The sequence below is a fragment of the Balaenoptera borealis genome, assembly GCF_965194805.1.
Source record: "Balaenoptera borealis genome assembly, chromosome: 4".
In the NCBI taxonomy this organism is placed as follows: Eukaryota; Metazoa; Chordata; class Mammalia; order Artiodactyla; family Balaenopteridae; genus Balaenoptera; species Balaenoptera borealis.
Window position 1 is genome coordinate 116,701,690 of NC_138861.1, and position 24,699 is coordinate 116,726,388.

General features: G+C 37.1%; 1 protein-coding gene across 7 annotated transcripts in view; it reads right to left on the bottom strand.

The window, feature by feature from the left end:
- PPA2 (inorganic pyrophosphatase 2) overlaps positions 1-24,699 on the bottom strand; it is an 84,400-nt gene that overhangs the window by 47,153 nt on the left and 12,548 nt on the right. For 2 of the 7 annotated variants that reach the window (XM_082389135.1, XM_082389136.1), the window contains exons 1-7: positions 23,686-23,776; positions 22,855-22,956; positions 21,283-21,347; positions 17,304-17,348; positions 12,913-12,966; positions 11,335-11,454; positions 3,833-3,919 (exon numbers count right to left, since the gene is read on the bottom strand). In XM_082389135.1, coding sequence (XP_082245261.1) covers positions 3,833-3,919; positions 11,335-11,454; positions 12,913-12,966; positions 17,304-17,348; positions 21,283-21,347; positions 22,855-22,956; positions 23,686-23,761 — 549 coding nt within the window. In that variant the 5' untranslated portion in view covers positions 23,762-23,776. Of the gene's footprint in view, positions 1-3,832; positions 3,920-11,334; positions 11,455-12,912; positions 12,967-17,303; positions 17,349-21,282; positions 21,348-22,854; positions 22,957-23,685; positions 23,885-24,699 lie in introns of those variants that run through there. The other 5 variants (XM_082389140.1, XM_082389138.1, XM_082389137.1 and 2 more) reach the window with 5 other exon arrangements.

Consider the following 24,699-nt stretch of genomic DNA (forward strand, 5'->3'; position numbering starts at 1 on the left):
AAATTTTTACATCAGTGAAAATAAGATACTTTCATTTAATCTTTTCACTTACACTTAATATCTGCATAAGGATTTAAATTAACTTAATAATCTGCACTTAATATAAACTGAGTGGCCCCAAGGATTACACCTTCAGAATAAGAGTTTTCTAAGGAACCTTCCTACATTGTTGGTGGGAATGTTCGTTGATGCAGCCACTATGGAAAACAGTAGGCAGGTTCCTCAAAAAGCTAAAAATAGAGTTGCCATATGATCCAGCAATCCCACTCCTGGGCATATACCCAGACGAAACTGTAATTTCCAAAAGATATATGCACCCCTATGTTCATGGCAGCACTATTTACAATAGCCAAGACATGGAAGCAGCCTAAATGTCCACTGACAGATGAATGGATAAAGAAGATGTGGCACATATATACAATGGAATATTACTCAGCCATAAAAAAGAACGAAATAATGCCATTTGCAACAACATGGATGGACTTAGAGATTATCATACTAACTGAAGTAAGTCAGAAAGAGAAAGACAAATACCATATGATCTGTTATATGTGGGATCTAAAATATGACACAAATGAACTTACCTACGAAACAGAAACAGACTCACAGACACAGAGAACAGACTTGTGGTTGCCAAGGGGTAGGGGTGGTAGGGAGGGATGGATAGGGATTTGGGGATTATCAGATGCAGGCTATTATATATAGAATGGATAAACAACAAGGTCCTACTGCATAGCATTAGGAACTATATTCAATATATGTGATAAACCATAATGGAAAAGAATATGAAAAAGAATGTATATATATGTATAGCTGAATCACTTTGCTGTACAGCAGAAATTAACACAAAATATTGTAAATCAACTATACTTCAATAAAATAAAAAGAATTAGGGTTTTCTACTATATAACCTTTCCATCGATGTAATGTTATTTAATTTAGTGACTCTTCTTATCATAAAATAAGACACAGGAAAGTGACCCAAAGTATATAGCACAGCATCTGGCACAAAGGAGGTACTCATTGAAATATTTATATTCTTCCTTCAATCTATTCATTTTATACACACTTCACTACCCCCTCTGGAGAAAAAAGGCCAAAAAATAAATTTGTAAACTATAGCTTAAATTTAAAATAAAGCAAACAATTTGGCTATATTTCTGCTGGAGAGATAAAGGAATTATAGAGTCACACAAGCATGAACTCTAGCCCCTATTTGTCCTTATCTGGGTGTAAACTAGAAATGTAAGTTGGTTGGGAATCTCCCCTGCAGGAAAGGAGTAAGAGACAGGGGGAAGGAAAAGAAGCTGGGGCGGGGGGGGGGGGGGCGGGTGGAGGAGAATAAAAGTACAAGGAAGAAAAAAAGAAGGAAGTGGAAGAATAGAAGGAGAAAAAGCAAAAAAAGAAGGAACAGAAAGTTCAAGAAGAGGATGAAGAAGAGGAGGAAAGGAGGAGGAATAAGAAAGGAGAATGAGGAAGAAGATGAGAAAGAAAAAAGAAGAGTAACAGAAGAACATAGTAAATAAACAAAGTGACAAAGAATCAGAGGACACTATTCACTGAATAACATTCTGGAAACCTGAAAGTGCTAATATGAGTTTCCAGAGAAAACCGATTTAATCTCAGCTAGAAGAATATGACTCAAGTAATGATTGCATTTGGAACGTCTTACATTAAGCACACGCCCTGTGCCAGGCACTGAGTTACACACTGTAACGGTGAGTCCCATCCTCACAGAGCTCACTGCCATCTCGGAGGAGACAATTAGACAAAAAACACAGCACTATTGGTACTGAGGAAGCACAGACCAAAGAGCAGGTATGTTAGTGTACGGAGGGTAAAGGGAGACTTCTGAGAGGAAGTGATATTATAGCTGAGATCCGAAGGATGAGCAGGGGGAGGTAAAGTGAAAAGAAGGGGAAAGTAAAATAAAGTGAAGGAAGAGAATGTTCCATTCCACATAAAGGGAATAGCTTGTGTGAAGGCCTGTACATGAGAGACGGCAGATACATTATAGGAATTGGAAGTTCGGTACAGCTGCAGACGAACAGTGGCAGGAGAGGAAGTCAGAAAAGGAGGGGACAGGGACTAAAAAAGAGTAGAGCCGGAAAGGAATCTGGAATCAGGAGGGAAAATAAGACTCGGCAAGGAAACTGGTCAGTAGTAGGAATAATTCAAATGCAATATAATTGAGGACTAGACAAAGCTGGCTGCAGCGACAATGGAAAGAAAGAGATGTAAAGGCCATTTAGAACATAGAATCAGTATTTCATGACTAATAGGATAAAGAGAAGCAAAGGATGATCAAGGATGACCCCTCAGTTTCTGGCTCAAGAACCTGGAGGTGAGGAGGAAAGGAGGAGAGATGTCCTTCGTGTGGACAGGAGGAAACAATGAATTCAGTTCCGGACACGATGAGTTTGAGGTGCCTGGGAGACACCCAAGTGTAGGTGTAGGTAGTTGAGAACGTAGGTCTGAGCTGGACATTAATTTGAGAGCAAAACCATGAATGCTTAGGACTGGATCACCAAGGGAGTCTCCACACAAAGTGAAGAAGAGGTGAACCAGGGCACAACCCTCAAGCGAAGCAATGCTCAAGGAGCAGGCAGAAGAAAGGAGCTTGCAAAAGAAACCCAGGAGGAACGAGAATTAGAGGATATCCAAGATATTATGATATAATCAAAGCCAAGCAAAGAGACTGTTTGAAGAAGGAAGATGAGGTTAAAGGTATAAAATACTAAAGTAAATTCAAGTTAGACAAAACCTGTGAAACAGGCCAGTTGGATTTGGCTAAAAGAAAGTTACCAGTAACCTTAGTAAGAGCAGTTTCACTGAAATAATGGGGGGACGGAAAAAATTTTGAAATAGGTTGAAGATTAAGTGGGAAGGAGGAGACAGAGGTCAGTGTTTACTCTATTTACAAGTCTTCCTATGAAAAGAAAAAAGAGAGGAGGCATATGGGAGGAAGCCAATAAAGAAAGACAAGTTGTAAATACAGGACAGAGAAGAGCTAAGAAAATAGTGTCACTCAAGAGGCAAGAAGGGACATGATCTAGAGCACAGGGGGACGCCCTGGTCTCATAGTAACAGAAGGAAGGGAAGGAGTGTTTGCAGGCACAGGTGTCTGGTACTCTAACGGGGGAAGTTAGGGGGTTCCTACATGCTGGTTTCTACGAGCTCTACAAAATTAAAGGCAACATGTTCTGCTGGGAGTGAGAACAAAGTACAAGGAGTTTAATGTCAGCAGAGAACAATAAATATTGGCAATAAGTGCAGTAGAAAATAGGAGAAAGGAAGAATGCCAGCAAAGACACACAGTATTCTATGGGTAGCAGTAACCTATGAAAGCACAGGTTTTGTTTGTCCCCAGTGGGACCCGGCAGCCTGGAAGCAGGCACAAAAAAAGAGTACCAGCTGGCTTTCATCAGTGTTGAACTTCCTGTCTGGATAATGGGCAAGGACGATGAAGACAGGACTCAGCAAACTTATTCTGTAAAAGGTCAGAGAGTAAATATTTAGACATCGCGGACTGTACAGTCTCTGCTACACTCAACTGCTGCTGTGGTGCAAAAGCAGCCGTAGACCATACGTAAATGAACGGCTGGAGCTGTGTCATTTATAAAAACAGGTGGCGAGCTGGATTTGACTGGCCACCAGCTATAGTTTACCAACCCCTAGTTTAAGAGAAGGAAGTAAAGATACAAAAAAGAACTGATATCAGAGGGATAAATAGGCTAGAACTTTGAAGAATCGGTGCCTTCCAAAGAGAACTGAAATTTTATGGCATGAATAAAGTTGAACATATGTTAGAATAACAGCCTATGAAACAAACCTTTGAGCCTATTTCACAAACATCAATAGGATCATTATCTCCACAGCAGTCTGTGCTCTTATCTTTTCGATGGGGATCTTCCCAAGTCTAAAAAACAGAAGGGCGTGGGTGGAATATAGGTTAATACTCGCTATAATGTATCTTAATCTTTCCACATGTCCCTGAAGTTTTACAGATAGCCATAATCCGAGGGAAAAATTCTCAGAAATTAAATAGGCTCAATGCCAACATGCCAGTACATCCCTAAGCGTCATAATAATTAAAACAGACTCATACTATTTCCTCCCTTCTGTCTCTCATTTGTCTGTATAATCACGTCTGAAAGTGGGTGGCATTTACAAACACACTCTTCTTCCAAGTTCAGTCAGTGTCTAAATTCATGCTCACTTTTATTTAGAGCTTCAGTTCGGGTGTTCCCGTTGTCTGTGCCCTTGTTTCCACTAACTGTCTGGACTGCTGCTTCCACTACTCACTGCTTCCTTTGACATGGAACAGCATTGGGTCTGGCTTTCCAGGTCTGAAAATAAACTTCCTATACTCTAAGTAACTTCTACTAGAACAATCCCAGTTTTCCCTTCATAAACCAAAGAACAAGTATCTACGAAAGAAAAACCCATTTTTGTCCCATTTCATTCCATTTTAAAAATCCTCTACCTTTGTCATCAAATCTCGAAAACTTGACAAAACAATGAAAAGATGTCAACTCTTTAGTTTACTGAGAAGATTATACCCTGTTGGCTATAAACTATATACACTGAGTATTTTTATAAATGAACAGCATAATGGAAATTTGTTGTCAAGTTTAAATATCCCTTAGGCACTATCCTTCCCCAAAAGCTCCATAATTAGCTGATTCTAAATGGAACTGTAGAAGTTCCTTGAAATTATTTCTCTCAGATTTATAAGATGTGCAGAGACTGTGTCATCTCAAGAATGTTACCTAGAATTTCAGATTATCCAAGCTTGGCTCCTCTAATTTTATATAGATAATTTAAAATGAACCCTATTTACAGCTAAACCCTAGATAAACTCTAGTATTTCCCTTCTGATCATAATTATAGCAAATTCAGGAATAAACCGACCCATCCTTACCAGAAAGCAAAATCAGTAAACCACAACTAACAACATTTCATTACCCCCAAATACTAATATTACTAATAAAACATAAGGATAATAAAAATAACTGTTAACCTTACATATTGGTTATAGGTGAGAGATACCTTCCCAGTGATATACACACACATATATATACATACATGTATCCCATGAAGAATGTACCATTATTCACCCCATTGTACAGATAAGTAAACTGCAGCACAGAGTTTAAACTTGCCAAGCTCAGATTCTAAATGGTGGCACTGGGATTAGAACACATGCTATTAAAAATTATGTTATGATGCCCAGATTTTGATAACAAATATTTGGTAATTGAATGGCAATTACTTTCAGATATAACCTTACTCATGATTCTCTTCTTTTAAATTCTCTTACTCTCAGAATCTCCTAGGTATATTTTCCTACTGTTGCCCTTACTGCTTCTTGTTTTCTATTACCAGGCATCCATTCATTGAGTTAATATTTATTGATTACCTACTCTCAACCAGGAGTTAGGAACAGAAACCAACAGGACACAGTCAATACCCTGAAGAACACCATGTTGATAAATGGTGTAGTATCTGTCACAAATGCTACAAAATTAATCTTAATGTGCTGGAGAAACCAAGATGGAAGTGAAGTATAAGTGGAATTAGAAAACCCAGAGGCAGAATCAGAAAATATCTGAGAGGTTCTTCCTTCCTAATGCAGGAATCCTTTCTTGAACCTTCCTTAACCTCACTCCCACTCTCAGAAGGGAACAAATGTGATAAGCTAGAAGTCACTCTGGCCTGAAGGAAGATAGTTTTTAGCCACAAACTACCTTGGCCAAAACATCCAGACCTCAGTTTCCTCACCTATAAAAAGAATGGCTTAAATAAGACAATTGCTAGATACATCCTAGCCCTGAATTCTATGGTTGTTCGTGGTCATTCATAATCTACATAAATACTACCAGTGAACAGGAAGCTCACAAATTCATGAGATAAATTAGCCCATTTTGGTCAGATTTAATATTTACAAAAGTCCTTTCTTGTACTGACACAAAAACTGTCTTCATATAAGTTGTATTCCATTGGGTTTTTGTGTTTCTGTTTTTTGAGGTTCATTGGTCTACATTCCCTTCAGAAACTCCACTTTCAACATTACCTATCAATTTAGTTCCTTCTCTTGAGGAAATAAGTACATACAGGCAAAATTCTTAAGCTATAACAATGCTGTCAATTTTAGGGCCAGTGGTTCATGATTTACCTCACCAGAAAAAAATACCATACTATTTCTTTCTATCTCTAGTCCTGCCTTTAACACTCTATACCTTAGGGCTCAGTTTTTTACTACAAAAAGAGAGTCATACTAAATGACTTCTAACTTAACCTGAAAATATAGTATAATTTCAAACAATCACTAGGAGAGGAAATCTTGACAAATTTAAAACTTTATGCCCTGGAGTGAAGCTTTAAGTATCTAACTAGGCAGAGAAACAACTAGAAAAGCACAGTCAGGCTAGAAAAGAAATATCCAGAAGAGGAAATTCCAAATCCTAATATTTGTTTCACAAAAGTGACAAAAGATTAGATCCAGAATTTAGAAATAACTTCTACAGTTAAATAAGAAAAAGAGCAATGCAATACAAAATGGGTCAAAGACAGGAACAGGTAATTCAAAGAGGAAACATGAATGATTTACAAATATATGAAAAGATACCCAGTCTGATCAGAGAAATACAAATTAAAACCAAAATGAGATGCTATTTCAAAAACTTAAAAATCTGATAATGCTAAATACTGATAATGATGTAAGAAACCTGGAACCCTACCACTACTGGTAGGAGTATATATTATTACAACTCCTTTTGTAAACAATTTGGGAATACCTAGTAAAGTGAATAGGTATATAACTCAGAACTTAGCAATCTGACTCACAGGCATATACTTAGTAGTATATATGTATATATGTTAAGTATATAGAAAAATTTTAGCAGGGACCCATGAAAAGCTTTAAAAAGGGTTTAAAAACCAATCAAGAGGAATACAAATAATGCTAAACTCATACAAAGGATGGCTATAAAGCTATGAAAAAAAATCAGAATACACAGATTATTGATCTAGCCTAAAACAAACCTTACTCATCCTCATGAAGGTTTTGAGATCATTACCTTACAATCTTATAAATATTAACCAATACATCTGTAATCACCATGAGCTGGTGCTTCAGTCTCTCCAAAAAAATCACTGAATGGTACAGAGCTGGGTATACAGATGCTTCTTGAGAACTCCTTCCTGATCAATCAGAATTCCTATCATCAAGTCAAAGGAAGTAAGATCTACTCAACCACTACCTGAACTTCACCAGCTTCAATTTGGAGCAAAAGCTACTTACTATTAGCAGCTAATATCAATCAGTGGCAACAGTGTCATCACCGAGACAATACTATTGAACACTCACTACGGGGCTAAACTTGCTTTGATCATCTCATTCAATATCCACAATAACCTTGTGGGGTAGGTGGCAGGATGATACAGATGAACAAATAGGCCTAGAGACATTTAGTCACTGGTCCCAGGTTATAAAGCTAAGAAGCGGTACTAAATGAAACTTGGGGTCCTTGAACCAAATTTATAATGAAGTTCAAAGTAATAAATACAATGATATTACATTAAGACTGAAGAAATCTTGAAGTTAGTGATTCTAGTCCTTTAACATTATTCAGACAGGTCCTCTAAATATTTACGCAGAAAGTTATTACACTTGAATAATATGTGGGAAATATGAACAATCGGGGGAAGACAAACAAAGATGATTCTTGCCCAGTCCAAACTCAAACTTTGAGGAAGGCATTATAGCTGGTGCAAGGGAAGTTATCAGGGTTAAACAGTCTAGGCAGATGAAGGTCTGAAATGAGGGCGCACAGACGGATCACAAGCTAAATGGAGAGGCTGCTACTTAAACAGTATTCTGCTGCTTAAATGTTCTTCCAAGCGTGGTTGGCTTGGTAACTGCTCTGCACAAACTTCCTGCTGTTACAAGACAAATCGTAAGAGAACAGCAAGATCCAATTACCCACACGTGCCTACGAAGCAAATGCAACATACACCGTGCATTCATGGATTCATTCATCCCAAAATATTTATTGATCACCTACTTGGTGCCAGACACTAAGCTGGGCAGCTGGAAGACATCAGTGAACAAAACAGACAGAATCCCTGCCCTCACGGAGACTGCATTCTAGCTAAAAGATATTAACAATAAACATAATAAATAACTAAGTTATATAGCATGTCCGAAGTTGGTTCGTTTAATGGAAAAGGGAAAAAAAATAAAGTATGGAAGGAGGAATGGGAGTACGTGGGTTAAAACTGTAAAGGATGTTCTGGGCAGACATCATGAAGGAGGTAACTGATCAGCAGACATTTAAGGAGGCAGGACATGAGACCACTGGGAAAGAGTGTCCCGGGCTGGAGGACACAGTAAGTGTGACAGCCTGAGGCAGGAGTGTGCCTGGAGTATCGAGCAGTCGTGAGAAGGCCAGTGTGGAGGTGAGGGAGCAAGAGAAGCTAGACACGAGATCAAAAACATAAATGGAACCGGGGGCTGGCTTTCATTTTAACAGGCTCACCCTGTCTTAACGTCGACAAGGAAGCAAAGAGATATTGGGTACAGTACCTTGCCCATCAACAACTGGCCGAATTTCAACTTTTTATAAACATGAGTCTATGTAGCTATTTTTGTTTGGTGTTTCACTTCTACGCAGTCTATAGTACATTCTTCTGCTGAAGACTCACACACACATACACACACACGCTACAACGTCAGTTTGGGTGTAAAAAGATAGTAAAGATCTCTGGTTGAAAACAGCAGAGAGAATACAGGTCTATTTCCTCTTCCTCACTTCCATTCTAGCCACACTGGCCTCCTTTCTGTTACTCAGGCACTCGAGGCCTCCTTCTACCTCGGGACCTTTATACTTGTTTCTTGATGAATTCCCCTAGACGGCCCTGGATGGCCCTCACTTCCTCAGGTCTTTACTAAGATAATCACCTTCCCACTTTCTTCAGGTCTCCCCTCCAGATAATACCACCTCACTGAGGCCTTCTCCCTGTGTAAACTGCAACAATCCCAACACACCCCAGCCCCATTCCCTGCTTTATTTTTCTCTAACACGCTTACCACTATCTGATGTACTGTACATTTTTACTTTTTTTTTTGTCTGTCTTTCTGCCCAGAATAAAAGTCCCAGAAGAATTTTTGTCCCTTTTATCACTGCTTTACCTCCAGTACTTAGAACATGGCCTGGCAAACGTTAGATACTCAAAAGATGTGTATAGAATGAATAAACAGCTCTGTGAAGGAAGGGCTGGTGTGGAAATGCCAAGGGGCACTCGAAACACTGAAGAAGCTGCTGTGGTGGGATGGAAGTGAGGAAGGACAAAGGTTGCAAAACGAGGCTGGAGAAGCAGGGCTACATCATGAAGGGTTGAGGAGCCATGTTAGGAACTTTTTATTTTATCCTTTTAGCAATAGGAAACCATTAAAAGGTTCTCTTATGGGCAAAATGGTATTTTGGATACTAGGTGGAGTATAAAATTTCGGTAGGCAGTGGTGAAGGCAGGGGGCAAAGAGCCAGCTGCAGTCGAACTCTGCTCTAATATAAGAACCACTGCACCTAACAGACCAATATAATAGCAGTAAGAGCATCTTGCACATTCAAACACATCCAGAGGAGCACAAAAATTTGTCAGGACTTTAAACAGGTAAACTACAAAAGATGAGTTAGTAGCATCTATTATGCTCCACTGTAACCGCTGGTTTAGTTGATGATCACCCACCCCCAAGAGACTATATAAAGACCATATAATAATAAAAGTACCAACAGTAATAATAATGTGATCACTATCTATGAGGTGCTATTCTAACATAAACGGGCAATAACTCATTTAACCTCAACAGGACCATGTGCAGTAGGTACTTTATCATCTCTATTTTACAGATAAAGAGGGTGAGGTACCGAAAGACAAAGGAACTTGCCCAAGGTCACATTACTAGGAAGTGGCAAGCTGGCTCCAAAATCAACATTCTTAGTCACTTATTATGCTGCCTTGACCTTATACGTATCTCTCATTTTTCTTTGTTTACCCGACACCTAATACACAGCTTAGCACATAAATCCTTAATAAATGTTTAATGAAATAAACAAATACATACTTTTTATGGCTCTGTTTTTGTCTTTCTCTAATTCAATGGCTTCTTTGGCCTTCTCCTCATCTATGTCTTCTCGTACAGACCTATCCCCCAAGCTTAACAAAAATATTCTTGCTCTTTCACTGCTAGGTCAAACAGGATGCCTACTTAGGCACCTGGGGAGTCAGAAAACCTGCCTTCTTGGTTTCAACAGACATCCTCATTCTTAGCACACCATGTTAGAAATGCCTGTTTTAACCAAGAATGTATCTACTTGGGTGGTCTAACTGCATCAAAGACAGCCTGACTCTTTAGAAAACATTTTTCTTTTTTCTTTTCCTGTGAATGTTTATTCTACATGGGCAGCTGTTTCTCTGAGTTGGATAAAGCAAGACCTCCTTTTCTCAGATATTTTCCAAAAAGCATCTTGGAATTTCATGCAAAATATTAAAATTAATAAATAAAATTTAAATAATCAAAATTAAATATTCAGATAGACAGATGCTCTAATGGCTTTTATAAACATAAAGGCAGATGCTTCTCTGTGTCCCCAAACCTAGACTTCTGAATCTGCATATTCTGAGTTTTACTCACTAAATTATCTGGAAGGAGTTACCACTTCCCAGGAGTGAGGAAACATGAGAAGAAAACAAAAAGGGAGAAGAAAGGAAGAAGCAAATAGTGTTACTCTCTAATAGGAATGCTGCTTTACCATTACTTAGTCATTGTTTCCATTGCTTCCCACTTAAAAATTATAAATTCATAATAGTATATAATTAAGTTGCTTTATTCAATTCACAATGAGTTCTGAAAGAGGTAACAATTTAAAAGGTTCATCTGTTAAAATTTAAAAAACAAAATTCATGCTGTCATATATGAATGTATATAAAACCATAACTTGTCATATCCAAAGAAATGACTGCAGATAAAGGAGATAAAACATTTTTCACCAACTCTTAATAGCCAAGCCCAGAAAAAGAAATGCATTCAAAATGCCAAATGTGATTGTTCTATACACCTAACTCTAAGAACTTGAGTACAGATATATATATACTTTGAAAAAAAAAATTTACTGATACAATAAAACTCCACATTAAAAAAATTTATATTCACAAATCTCTCACACTGACATGTCCTCAGAACCAATTTAAATTCAAGTAGTTCACAGGATTTACAAGGCAATTTTTTCAGAAGACAGAGAAGTTTTACCATTGTAACAAAAATGTTACCTGAGGGAGGGCACCATAATTCCATATATAACCCTTGTGAGGAAAGATATTTGCCACGTAGCGAAGCTTGCCATCTTTTACATCTTGTTTAATGGGATTCAATGGCTCCTTTGTGGCAATCTAAGCAGGTCATGGAACAAAGGGGGGTGGGGGATAAGAAACGATTAATCCTATATTCAAATAGTATTTTTAAAATCTGCCATTATCAGACTAAGTATTCATAATCCAACTTACTGATCAAAGACACTTTAAAATAAATTAAGCCAGTTCTTGTTTCTAATTTACCGTTCTGTATTAAAAAAACTGTCTGAAAAGGAAGCATCAGACTATATTTTTAGGCACTCTATTACTTATGAACTCATTATTTCTAACACAAATAAGAAAGCTTATTGAAATGGCAAGAGGATAAGGATTAATCAACTTGTTCTTTGTTACTAATCTCGGACTTTCTACCATCAATCTTATAATAAAGTTAACTTAAAGATTTTCACCAAGTGATTTCATTTCAAGGTTACCTTTCAATCAAACATATCCAAACTGCCATGCAAAAAGAAAAAAAAAAAAAACTATCCTATAAAGTATATAAAAAAATAACTGAAGCCATGTTTGAATGAATAAACACTGCTTAAATTAGGCAGAATCTCACAGAATCTTGATCCTATACCCAAGTGAGGTAGAGAGTAGCCAGAATGATAAAACATTGTATTTAAAGCAAGAACAAAAGAAGAATCTAGTATCTTTACTTTTTCCTATTAAAATATTAACAACAACAAAAAAATACTACCAGGACTTGGTGAAGGTACTGACAATCCTCCAAATATAAAATCTGAGAAATATATACTGACATAACAATCCTTAAACACTTGAAATAATACTTGCCATCACATCCAAAGTTGTAGGAGAAGGCTTAAATAACTAAACAAACTAAGTACCATAAATTAAATTTCACTCGGAACTATAAGGGATCTTACCGAACTGAAGATGAAATCCTAAAATTCTGAAAAGCAAAAGGGAAGTTCTTGACAGGTTCATGTCTCACGGAAAAACTTAAAAAAAAAAAAAAAAAAAAAAAAGCTAACCAGGGGAACAGCAGATGCTCTTAGAAAGTGCTCAGAAACCAAGAGTTGGCCAGCAAAATGCTTTCATTCCTAGTAGACTAAAATAAAATCTAAAGGAAAATTAAGTCCTGAGAAACCAAAATTATTATCAGCCCCAAATAATATGTTTCAGTTGTGTCTATGAACAAAATACATCTCAGAATCTATTTAAGAAAATCTTGAAAATATTTGTCATTTTCAAAGACAGAGGAGTCAAGAAAAATTAAATAAATACGTGTATGACAAACTAGGGAGGCAAAAATGGAAAACACTTTCTTTAAAGTGTAAATTCAGCTTTGAATAATATTTTTCTTTTTGAAATTAGATTCAAAATAAGTTCACAAGAATGTTTTCCATTGTTTTAATTATAAAGAAGTTTGTCAACCATCCCAATTTCAAAATAGTATGGCAAACAACTTGAAACCAAGTTTTTATATCATTATTATCATTTCCATTTGATATTAATAGGCTATATCCATACCTCCATTTTAGCATTTGTCCACCGAGGTACTTCTACAACCATATTAAACAAATTCTGAAATTTAAAAAAACAACAGAGAAAAAATTTAAAATTTTGCCTTCCTTTATCTTTTCACGTATCTCCTGCATGAGAATGCTTTAGTTTTTTTCCCACAAAATATGTTGAGCGTCTGCATCATATGTCTCCCTATGCCTTAAATTCCTTCTAAAAAATTAGAGAAGTTGTTTAAAACACAACAGAATTTAAACCTGATCGTGTCACTTGCCCACAACCGTACAGTGTTAGGAGTTGCTACATTTCTGGAAATACCTTTGCAGGGTAGTGAAAGAACCAGAATGGAGCCAGGAAACTTGTTTCAATTTTTATTTTCCAGCTAAAATAGGAATGAGAGCTCAATGTGTCACTTTTCCAGTCTACAAAGTAAGTGTGATAATCTCCTTCCTCATCCCACACAAGGTTGTTGTGAAGATGAATTACATATTTTAAATGAAAATACAGACAATTATGAAGTATTTTTTAAATTATAAAACAATATTTAAATCCAAGTTATTATGATCATAATATAAAATTAAGGCTATTGGTATAGGTAGTTATAAAGCTTACAAAGAGTTTTAAAGCTTAGCTTGCATATCTAGTGATCTCTGGTTCCCTAAAGTTATAAAAGGACCACTGCTTCTTTTTAGCATTTCTGAACTTTGCGGAGTACTTAAAACAAAGGAGACTCTACATCAGTGATGAGTAAAAATAATTTCCTACAGTAACGGCCTCACAAAGAGAAAGTCTTACAGGTAAAGTTGACTCGCATGCCATTCTGATATCAGTAACCAACAACTTATCAAAGCAATACTTTAAAACAGTCCTACTCCAAGTGTGGTCATGGACCAGGGCTAATCTGTAATCTGACTGTTACTGGTTCATTTAGAAACATTTATAACAATCTGACAGAGTACTTTTTATGACTGTTGACCTAATAATAAAAATTTGGCCCTTGAATTACACTTCTCTAATAATTCATTTTGATTGTATTTTTTTAAAGTATCAGTTCACAACAGATTAGAAATAAACAAACAAAAAAACTGTCCTTCACCACAGATCATTTGGGAAGCAGTGATTAAATATACTTATTCTCAGCTGTGCCACACAGCAAAATCACCTGGAGAGCTGTAACCGATTAAAAAAAAGAAAAAGACTTTTAGAGTCCCATCTCTTACATATTTGAATTCAATGGTTCTCAGGTGGAGCCAGGGCACTGCTTATTTTTAAAAGCTTTCCAAGCAATTTTCATATGCAGCCAGAGTTGAGAACCTCTGGTTTAAAGCACTATTAAACAATATCTGGGGCTTTCTCAGTGAAACATGAATGCTATTAATTCAAAGAATGCCATTTATACAATTAAATATAAATCAAGCCACAAAAATAATGATGGTAAGTTCTTCTAGATAAGACTGAAGTTTACCAGTGACAAAACTGCATACTCATAACGAGATAAGGAACAAAAGCTGAGAATGAATTCTCAACAATTGCTCCTTAGAAGTATGTCTCATACCTATCTTAGCAACCTTATACACAGGCCTGCTGTTATGTTTCATTTTCTATGCTCTTTCATGAGGTACCCCAGCACCTGTTTAAATATGTCTGAAGTAGCTGTTAAAAAGAAAAACCTAAGGAAATGGCAGATGTTCACATAATTTATTCATCCCTGAAAGTCTGGCTATAAGAGAACAAATGCATGCAGATGAATACTCAGAGGTGACAGAGAAGACAAAGCTAGCGACAATCCTTTTACACAACGACACCTACCAAAAGCACTCACAGAGACTTGAATTAGGCCAAAAGAACAATGGATCAGGTTTGAATTTTAAGCCTGCCAACTACACTCTCCCTCATCATTTGTTCTTGATCACTAGGAGTGTATTTCCAGCCTGTTTTTCTTCTCTCTGGCTAAAATGCATACAACCTGTAATTTTTTAAAGCCAATGTTAGTCTGGTTATCCTAAGATTAGTGTTAATTACAAACCAAAAATGGCCTGCTGAAACTTATTAGAAAATCACAAAGACACAAGGGGACACATTTCAAATTCAGAAAGTTGAGTATGGGTCAGGGGCATTTACTTCCTCCTTCAGTTCTTTTCTTTCTATTTTTCCCTTCTATTTTTATTGCAGGGGGAAAAAAAAAAAGATGAAAAAGCAGTCAGTAGATTTTACATACTTGGGGAAAAAAAATGAGAGGAAATCACTCTTCTATCCTCTTTCTCTTAAGATATCACATAAACTTTGGATTTGACACTAAAAGCAAAGGCAACAAAAGCAAAAACAAATAAATGGGAATACATTAAACTAGAAAGCTCTGCACAGCAAAGAAAACTATCAACAAAATGAAAAGGCAACCTATGGAATGGAAGAAAATATTTGCAAGTCATATATCTGTTAAGGGGTTAATATACAAAATATATAATGAAATCATGTAACTCAACAGCAAAAAACCAATCTGATTAAAAAATGGGCACAGGTCTTGAATAGACACTTTTCCAAAGAAGACATGCAGATGGCCAGCATCACTAACCATCAGGGAAATGCAAATCAAAACCACTGTGAGATAGATGCTCATGCCTGTTAGAATGACTATCATCAAAAAGACAAGAAATAACAAGTATTGGCAAGGATGTGGAGAAAAGGGAACCCTGTGCACTGTTGGTGGGAATGTAAATTGGTGCAGCCTCAATGGAAAACAGTATGGAGGTTCCTCAAAAAATTGAAAATAGAACTACCATACAACCCAGCAATCCCACTTTGGGATATATATCCAAAAAAAATGAAAACAGGATACTGAGGAGCTATTTACACTCCTATGCCCATTACAGCATTATTCACAATAGGCAAGACATGGAAACAACCTAAGGGCCTGTCAACAAACGAATGAATAAAGATGTTGTATACATACAAGGCAATATTATTCAACCATAAGAAGGAAATCTAGCCCTTCGTGACAGGATGGATGAACCTGGAAGGTATTATGCTCACTGAAATAAGCCAGAAAGAGAAAGACAAATACTGCATGGCATCACTTATATGTGGGATCTTAAAAATTTTTAAAAGCCGAATTCATATAAAGAGAGTAGAAACGTGGTTGCCAGGGCCTAGGGGGTGGGGGAAATAGGAGAGAATTTAAAAAAGCAAAATAAAACAAAACCAAAAAACCCTCAAATCAGGTAGTCTCTGACACACAAACTATGTAACTAAGAATTAAATGTTAAGTTGGCTGTGTGTACTCGGAATACATTTCTCCCACTGAAACAACTGTTCCCAGTTTAACACTCAAAGTCTCTAGGAACCTATAAAGACTTGAGCCCCTGAATGTCTATTCACCCAACATCTAGAGCAATGGTTCTCAAACTTCAGGCGTATAGGATGCCTTGGAACACTTGTTAAGCATGTAGACTAGCCAGTCCCCAGCGAGCAGAGATTCTCATTTAGTAGATATGGAATGGACCAGGAATCAGAAGTTTTAACAAGGGCCCTGAGCAGTTCCAATGCAGATGGCTTAGGACCATTTTGACAAACACTAGTTTAGGAAAATACAAGATGGAGGGCAGGCAAAGGTGACAGGAATTAAACAGCTCCGCAGCCATATTTGGAAGTGGATTCAAAGGCTGGGGTCACAAGTTTCAGCCAGACGAGAGACTAGATAGCAGTAAGGTTGGAAAGGGAAAAGAAGGCTAAGGAAGTGGCAGGAAAAGCTGCCTGGAAGCAGCAAGATAAAAAGGTATCAACAGCAAGAAACGGGATGATCCTAAGTCAAGAAATATGTCAAATGTTCTGATCCTAAGCCAAGAAATATTAAAAGTTTGACAGTCACATACTTGAAAGATTGATTTAGAATGTATTTATTTTAGCATATAGTTGGTATAACTTTTTTTTTTTTTTCTTCTCTACCCCCAAAAGAGTTGTTCCTGGATCCTAGAATAGTCAGATTCATAAACAGAAAGTAGAATAGTGGTTAGGGGCTGCATGGAAGTGGGAATGGAGAGCTTTTGCCTAATGGGTCCAGAGTCTCAGTTTGGGAAGATGAAAAAGTTCTGGAGATGGATGGTGGTGATGGTTGCACAACATGCTAAAGTACTTAATGTCACTTAAAGTATACTTAAAAAGTGTACAATAGATAAAATGCTAAATGTTATGTTATGTATATTTTACCACAAGGGAGAAAAAGTAAAATGGTAATATTGTCCCTAGCTGCCTTAAAGAGTTACTAGAAGAAGAAAAACATCAGAATGCACACAAAAGTTTTGCAAGGGAGAATAATTCAGAATCATTTTACAAATGCAAACTATCATCAAGGTCTTTAAAAGACAACGTAAGTGAGACACACAAATAAAAACCTTTAGATATACCTCATATTCATCATTTCGTGCTCTCTTTGTAGGAATGCCATTTTCCTATAAAAGAAAAGATGGTTATCAGAGAAATTCAATTCAAAAATACAATGAGGTACCACCTCACACTGGTCAGAATGGCCATAATCATAAAGCCTACAAATAATAAATGCTAGAGAGAGTGTGGAGAAATGGGAACCCTCCTACACTGTTGGTGGAAATGTAAATTGATACAGCCAATATGGAGGACAGTATGGAGGTGCCTTAAAAAACTAAAAATAGAGCTACCATATGATCCAGCAATCCTATTCCTGGGCATATCTACGGAAAAGACAAAAACTCTAATTCGAAAAGATACACGCACCCCAATGTTCATAGCGGCACTATTTACAATAGCCAAGACATGGAAGCAACCTAAATGGTCATCAACAGATGAATGGATAAAGAAGATGTGGTATATACCTATAATGGAATGTTACTCAGCCATAAAAAAGAATGAAATAATACCATTTGCAGCAACATGGATGGAACTAGAGATCATCATACTAAGTGAAGTAAGACAGACAGAGAAAGACAAATATCATATGGTATCACTTACATGTGGCATCTAAAAAAATGATACAAAACAACTTATTTACAAAACAGAAGTAGACTCACAGACATAGAAAACAAACTTATGGTTACCAAAAGGGAAAGAGGGGGAGGGATAAATTGGGAATTTGGGATTAACAGATACACACTACTATACATAAAATAGATAAACAACAAGGACTTACTCTATAGCACAGGGAACTATAGTCAATATCTTATAATAACCTATAATGGAAAAGAATCTGAAAAAGAATATATATATTGTGTGTGTGTGTGTGTGTGTGTGTATATATATATATATATATATAAAACTGAATCACTTTGCTGTACACCTGAATCATTGTAAATCAACTATACTTCAATTTAAAAAAGAACGTATTTATGATTGTGATATTTCATGAAAGAATACAGCTGCATTGACTGCAAAGCAATGAAAATACGCCTATTGAATAAACATTCCACTACAGAGGCTTCCAGAAACCTGACTCAACAAAGAATCCACCAAATGCCCACTTCATTTTTCTCTCAGCATTCGCATCCCCAGTGCATAAGCATCAAAGCGTTTCATAAAACAAATTATCAGAAAAGCTAAATCTCTTTCAAGTATATTTTCCTAGTTTTTATAAAACAAGCAAAGGCTCTGTTCAGTCTTTAAGGAAAGACTGGCAGTTTCCAGTGACTATGCTTAAAACAGTCATTTCATTATTGAAGTGAAACTCCAGGGAGTGTGACTAACAAGCCATGAAAGCGCTCGGCTGCACCTCCTGCCTGTGATTTCCACCAAGGTGTGATTACTGTGCCTCCATCAAGCACTTTTAAATTAAGAGTATGTGGTGGGTTGAGAAGAAAAATTATGCCATTCACAAATGCTCACACATTATATGTAACTTTTACACACCAGAACAACTAGTGGAGGAAACAAAAACTAACAGAAAAACAATTATTCCAAGTCGGCCCGGAAACATTCTTTCTGTTCCTAAAATACCACCACCCAAAGTATAAGATGCAACCATTCTAACCATTAGGACTGGGAACGAGGGAAACCTATTTACATAACCGCTGTGTGTACCAGTCTCCAAAAGGCCCAGAATTCACCGGTATAGCCTGTTCTACTTTGTCCTGCCCTATCCTCAATTTTTCATAACCCCAAATCTCATGTTCCCCAAAACCCATCCTCCTTAGGCAGAATATTATGCCCACTGGGATGTTTCAAGCCCACTCTTTGTTCCACCTCCACCCCTACCTGCTACATGATTCCTCCGAATATTATTATCATCACTGTTACTGTATAGGTATTATTAGGTATAAAGATTTTGTCACAGCACACCTGAAGCAGCGCCCACCACTCACTCCTACCTTCCTTACCCTATTCTCGTTTCCGAGCACATAACATTATCTGATTGACTTGTTTATTTTCAGGTTGTTAGTCTCCTCCAGCTGAGTGGGAACTATATTCACTTTATTTACCACTGCAACTCTAGTGCTTGGAATACTGTCAGGCTCATAATAAGCATGCAATAACTGTTTACTGAATGAATAAGTCTATGAATAAGTAAATAGATGAACGCACGCACTTTTGGCCAAAATCAAAGAGAATTTTGGGGAGATGTGAGATATCTAGGTTGGATAGCCCACTGGCCAAAACAAAACACGTGGACACACACACATACACATACACACATTCACACACACACAGTACTGTGGAGTTCTTTCTGCCCTCTCATTGGTTTCTTTCTCTCTCCAGATTACATGACTCCTTGTCCTGTAGCTGAATAGTCCTCAGAAGTAATGAGCTAGAAGGATCACACAAGAGCAGTTAAGACACAGGCTTCGTAGAAAAGGGTACCCCTGCTGCCGGGCATCATTTTCCTCGCTCTTTCTGGGAAAATTATTCATAGAAAATTCTACAGACATTATAGGAAATGACTATAGTTTTAAATGTGTTTGTAAATAATAGTTTGGAATAAAATACCTTTCCTTTTGCTTTTTTTTTTTTTTTTTTTACTATATCAAGTCACCATCACCTATTGTCTTCTTGACCTCAAACCTGCTATCATTTAAAATAAAGCCTGAAGAAATGTTTAAAAAAAAAAAAAAAAAGATACAGTCTGTGGAGTTAGAGCACCTAAGTTCAAATCTCACCTCCACAACAAACTAGATCTGTGACCATGGGCAAGGTACTTAACCTCATTAACAAAATAAGGATGATAATAGTAGCCCGGGACATTTTGAAATAATGCAAGTCAAGCTCTGGGCACAGTGCTTGGCTAAGCACTAGGAGCACTCAAATGAATCTTTGCTATTATCCTCCCCGCTGCCACCGTTACGGACAGTCCAGCCCTGTGAAGGGCTGCAAGGCAGCATAAATCCTACTCCAGCGTTCCAGAACCTTAGGATGATGCCTGACATTCAGCCCCTGAGGTAACACCAGAAAGGTCAAACCAGCCTTGCATCTGAAGCAGCTTCCCACTTCTTCACTGGCCTCTGCCCTCACACTGATCTCCCCACAGTTCTAGAAAGCCCCAGCCCACTAACTAGCCCCATAGAATCCCAACCAGGAGCACAGTCCTGCTTACTTACTTAACAGATGAAGTAAGCCAATTATTGTAACTACTCAGATTTTAAGGAAAGAACTTCCAACATCATGGTGACTACTAACATCCACTACCAATTACGTCATCTCGCCAACTGGTCAGGCGAGTCCTCGGAAGGCTCCAATATTCCGAGCCCCTCTTAGTTCCACCTTCAGCAGCAGATCTCCCTCTGACCTGACTTACATCCCTTCCACCCTCACACCTGTCAAGTAATTTTAGGTTCTAAAAGAATAACTATTCAAAGACTACGATCTTCCCAACTTTATCTTTCTAGCATCTGTCTCGTAGAGTAGTTAAGGGGCGTGAACTCTGTGGTCAGAAATGCTAGTTCAAAACCTGGTTCTGGCACTTACCAGCTGTGTGACCTTAGACAAGTCAATAACATGCCTTCAGCTCCGATGTCCTTAGAGATGATAATAGCAACTCATAGGATTAAATGAAATGGCATATGTTCACATGGTGGCTAACAAACAAAGTAATTCACAAATGTTATTACTTCTACTACTACTGTTACTACTACTTACAGTAAGCCTCTTGTTAACCTCTTAAATTCTATACCTTAAATCTTTATTTCTGACCAAATTCTAAGCTTTATCGACTACTAACATCTCTTTCTCCCCAAGTCCTCCTGGAAGAATCCTATTCTTATCCAAATTCTAATTCACGAAGGAGGCTTATAATCCTGTTATGATAACTCCGTTGTCCTTCTCAGCTTCCGACCACATTCTTTCCTTTCAAGATGCTTCCGAAAAGCATTTTATGGTGATACGAGAAGTACATATTTTCATACCCCAAACAAGTTAAAACAATACCTCTTCAGAGTCCACCTTCAGAGGAATATCATGAAAGGGGGAAACGTAGTGACCAGCTACATTCTCTGCAAAGGAAAACAAACAAAAACAAAAACACAGAATTAAAGCAATGGACTATCTTGTTCTTTAGAGCAAATTATACTCTTACCCACTTTTAAATTTTAAACAAGTTTTTAATGTTTTTTTTCAAAATTAACTTTAACTCCCAATTTAAAGTTTAATTCAACTTTTAAAACTTGCTCCAATCTGATGACCAAAGAGAAAAACAGTAGTCCCCCCTTATCTTCGGGGGATACATTCCAAGACCTCAGTGGATGCCTGAAGCTGTGGATAGTAACCCTACACATGTTTTTTTTTTTTTTTCCTATATACACATACCTATGATAAAGTTTAATTTATAAATTAGGCACAGTAAGAGAATATCCAAATTGCCAGCATAACTACTCTTGTGCTTTGGAGCCATTATTAAGGAAAATAAGGGTTACCTGAACACAAGCTCCGTGATGCCTGGGCAGTGGGTCTGACAACCAAGATATCTACTAAGGCTGGACAAAGGTATGACTCATGCCCAGGACAGGGACAAGGCAGGACAAAACAGGACAGCACCAGATTTCATCACACTACTCAGAACAGTGCGGCACACAATTTAAAACTTATGAAATATTTATTTCTGGAATTTTCCATTTAATATTTTCAGACCACATATGACCAAGGGTAACTGAAACTGTGAAAAGCAAAACCATAGACAAGGGGGACTGCTGTATATACCAAATCAACCATATTTGGGTTGCTGAAACCATTTACTTATTCCTGTGGCTTAAACATCCAAAGCAAAAAATGTCTAAATTAGACTAAAACCCCAAATATGAAAAATCTTACTTTCGAAAAGAGACTGATTAATAAGTGAAATGGACTAAAACTGATGTCAATTTTCCCAAGAGAAACCTAGCAATAGAATTCCCAATTTCCACCTACAATTCACATGAACAAAGGATTAAAGGTCCTACCAAGTTAAAAGAAACGAATCCTTTGTTCCACTCAAAGTGATAAGGATGCTAATATTAAGCTTAAAACAAAAATTTCAATAACAGAAACTATTTTATCCTCATTGCATACTGAAATGTATATATAAAATACCTTTAAAAGTATATATTATTTAAATAAAATACAATAACCCAATGCATCCTTTTGTTGGAATGCATGTTTCCAAAAGCTGGGCTTAATATAGCCATAGAAAATTTTCACTTCGTAATTTCCTAAGTCAGCGTATGTTCTACTTCTGGCCTGCTATTTCTTTGGTATAATTTTCAAATTTAGACTTTAAAAATATCTTAATAAATAAAATGAGGACTGGCTGACACTCCAGTAGCAATGAGTATACCTAGCACCCAAATCTTGGCTTCTAAATACCATTCTCCAATGAAAAGAAATAGGGCTTCTTGAAGAATGGGCTGATTCTAAGGCTGGGGCAAAGAATATACAAGACGAGCCTGGAATATCCTGTAATACCAGAAACCAACCAAGTGCCCAAAACAAAAGGTTGGAGGTATGTCAAAGGGAAATGGAGCCAACCTGAAAGAGTTCCCAAAGGCCAAAGCTGGAACAAGTTGAGCGACAAAATAAATAATGGGTATGGGCAAACCTTGGAGATACTGTGGGCTTGGTTCCAGACCACTGTAATAAAGTGAATATCACAATGAGGCAAGTCACACAAATTTCTGGTTTCACAGTGCATATAAAAGTTATGTTTACATTACACTGTAGTCTTTTAAGTGTGCAATAACATTATATCTTAAAAAACAATATATATACCTTAATTAAAAAATACTTTATTGCTAAATAAACACTAACCATCATCTGAGCCTTCAGTGAGTCGTACTGGTAAAACCAAAGATCATTGATCACATATCACCATAACAAATATTGCAAGAACTATGAAAATGTGACACAGAGACACCGAATGAGCAAATGCTGTTGGGAATTGGCACCAACAGACTTGTAGAACACAGTGTTGCCATAAAACTATTTGTAAATAACACAATATCTTCGAAGTACAACAGAGTGCAATAAAATAAGGTATGCCTGTATTGAATCATAACCCAAAGTATACAATAAATACACATGAGTCCACAGTAATACAAATAAATGATTGTATAAATAAATAAATGAGGGGTAAGAGACAAATCTTCCTTTCAGAAAAATTCTAAACAATATATGTAGATGTCCTCCCCTCCAACAAGTAAAGCTTACCCTGTCCCCCCGATTGTGGACTGGACTTAGTGGCTCACTTCCAAAGAAGAGAGTATGGAAGGGGAAAAACATTTCAGTGGAGAAACCTTGACAAGCAGTACCCTTAACCAAGTGATCAAGGTTAATATCACCAGTCATGTTCATAGCACGTACCTCCTGATATGCCATGATAAGAAGGGTACTTCACTTCTGTCGTATTCTTCCCCCAAACCCAGAACTCCAGTCTCATCGTGAGAAAGACATCAGACACACCCAAACTGAGGGACATTCTACAAAATACCTAACCAATACTGTTCATAAATCTCAAGGTCATTAGAAAACAAAAAACAAGGAACAACTGAGAAGTTGTCAGATTAGAGGAGATTAAGGAAATATAATGACTAAATGCAATGTGGTACCCTGAATTGGATCATGGGACAGAAAAATGACATTAGTGGAAAAACCAGTGACACCCAAATAAAACATGGAGTTGAGTTAATAGTATGTACCAATGTTGGTTTCTTAGCTTTGACAAATGTACAGTGGTAATGAAAGATGTTAACATTAGGGAAAACGTGGTAAGAGATATACTGGAATTCTGTACTACTGTTGCAACCTTGCCAGATCTAAAACTATTCCAAAATAAAGTTTATTTAAACAAACAAATGAAAAACAAGCCATGGCTTCGGCCCAATAAAATCAGAAGTATATAACTTAATAATGGCCTCCACTCCACCAAAATTTTATTTCCTCTTCTCATGCTGTGTGAGTTTTCCTTAGCACTTATCAATAGACTAAAGTTCTTGAAGAAAGGAGATTTTGTTGTTGTTGTTTGTTGTTGTTTGCTCTGTTATGCTCTCTACTGGATCCCCAGCATCCAGAAAAGTTTCCAGCACTTAGTAGGCATTCAGTAAATATTTGCTGAGCAAATACCTCTATTACTATTTCATTTTCCTGTACAAGCTGTTAATGTAATTTTTCTTTTCCCACCCTAGCAACAAGGTAACTCATGAAGGACCCCGGTGCACAAAGTAGGATAAAGATGAGAAAAAGCACACAAGTGGCAAAGGGTATAAAACTCACTATGATCTATAAAGCTCTTTTCCATCAGTTAAAAAGGATGCATCTTGAAAAAAAACAATCTTCTCTTTTGCATACCACATCAAATTTCAAATTCTGTGCCTGATT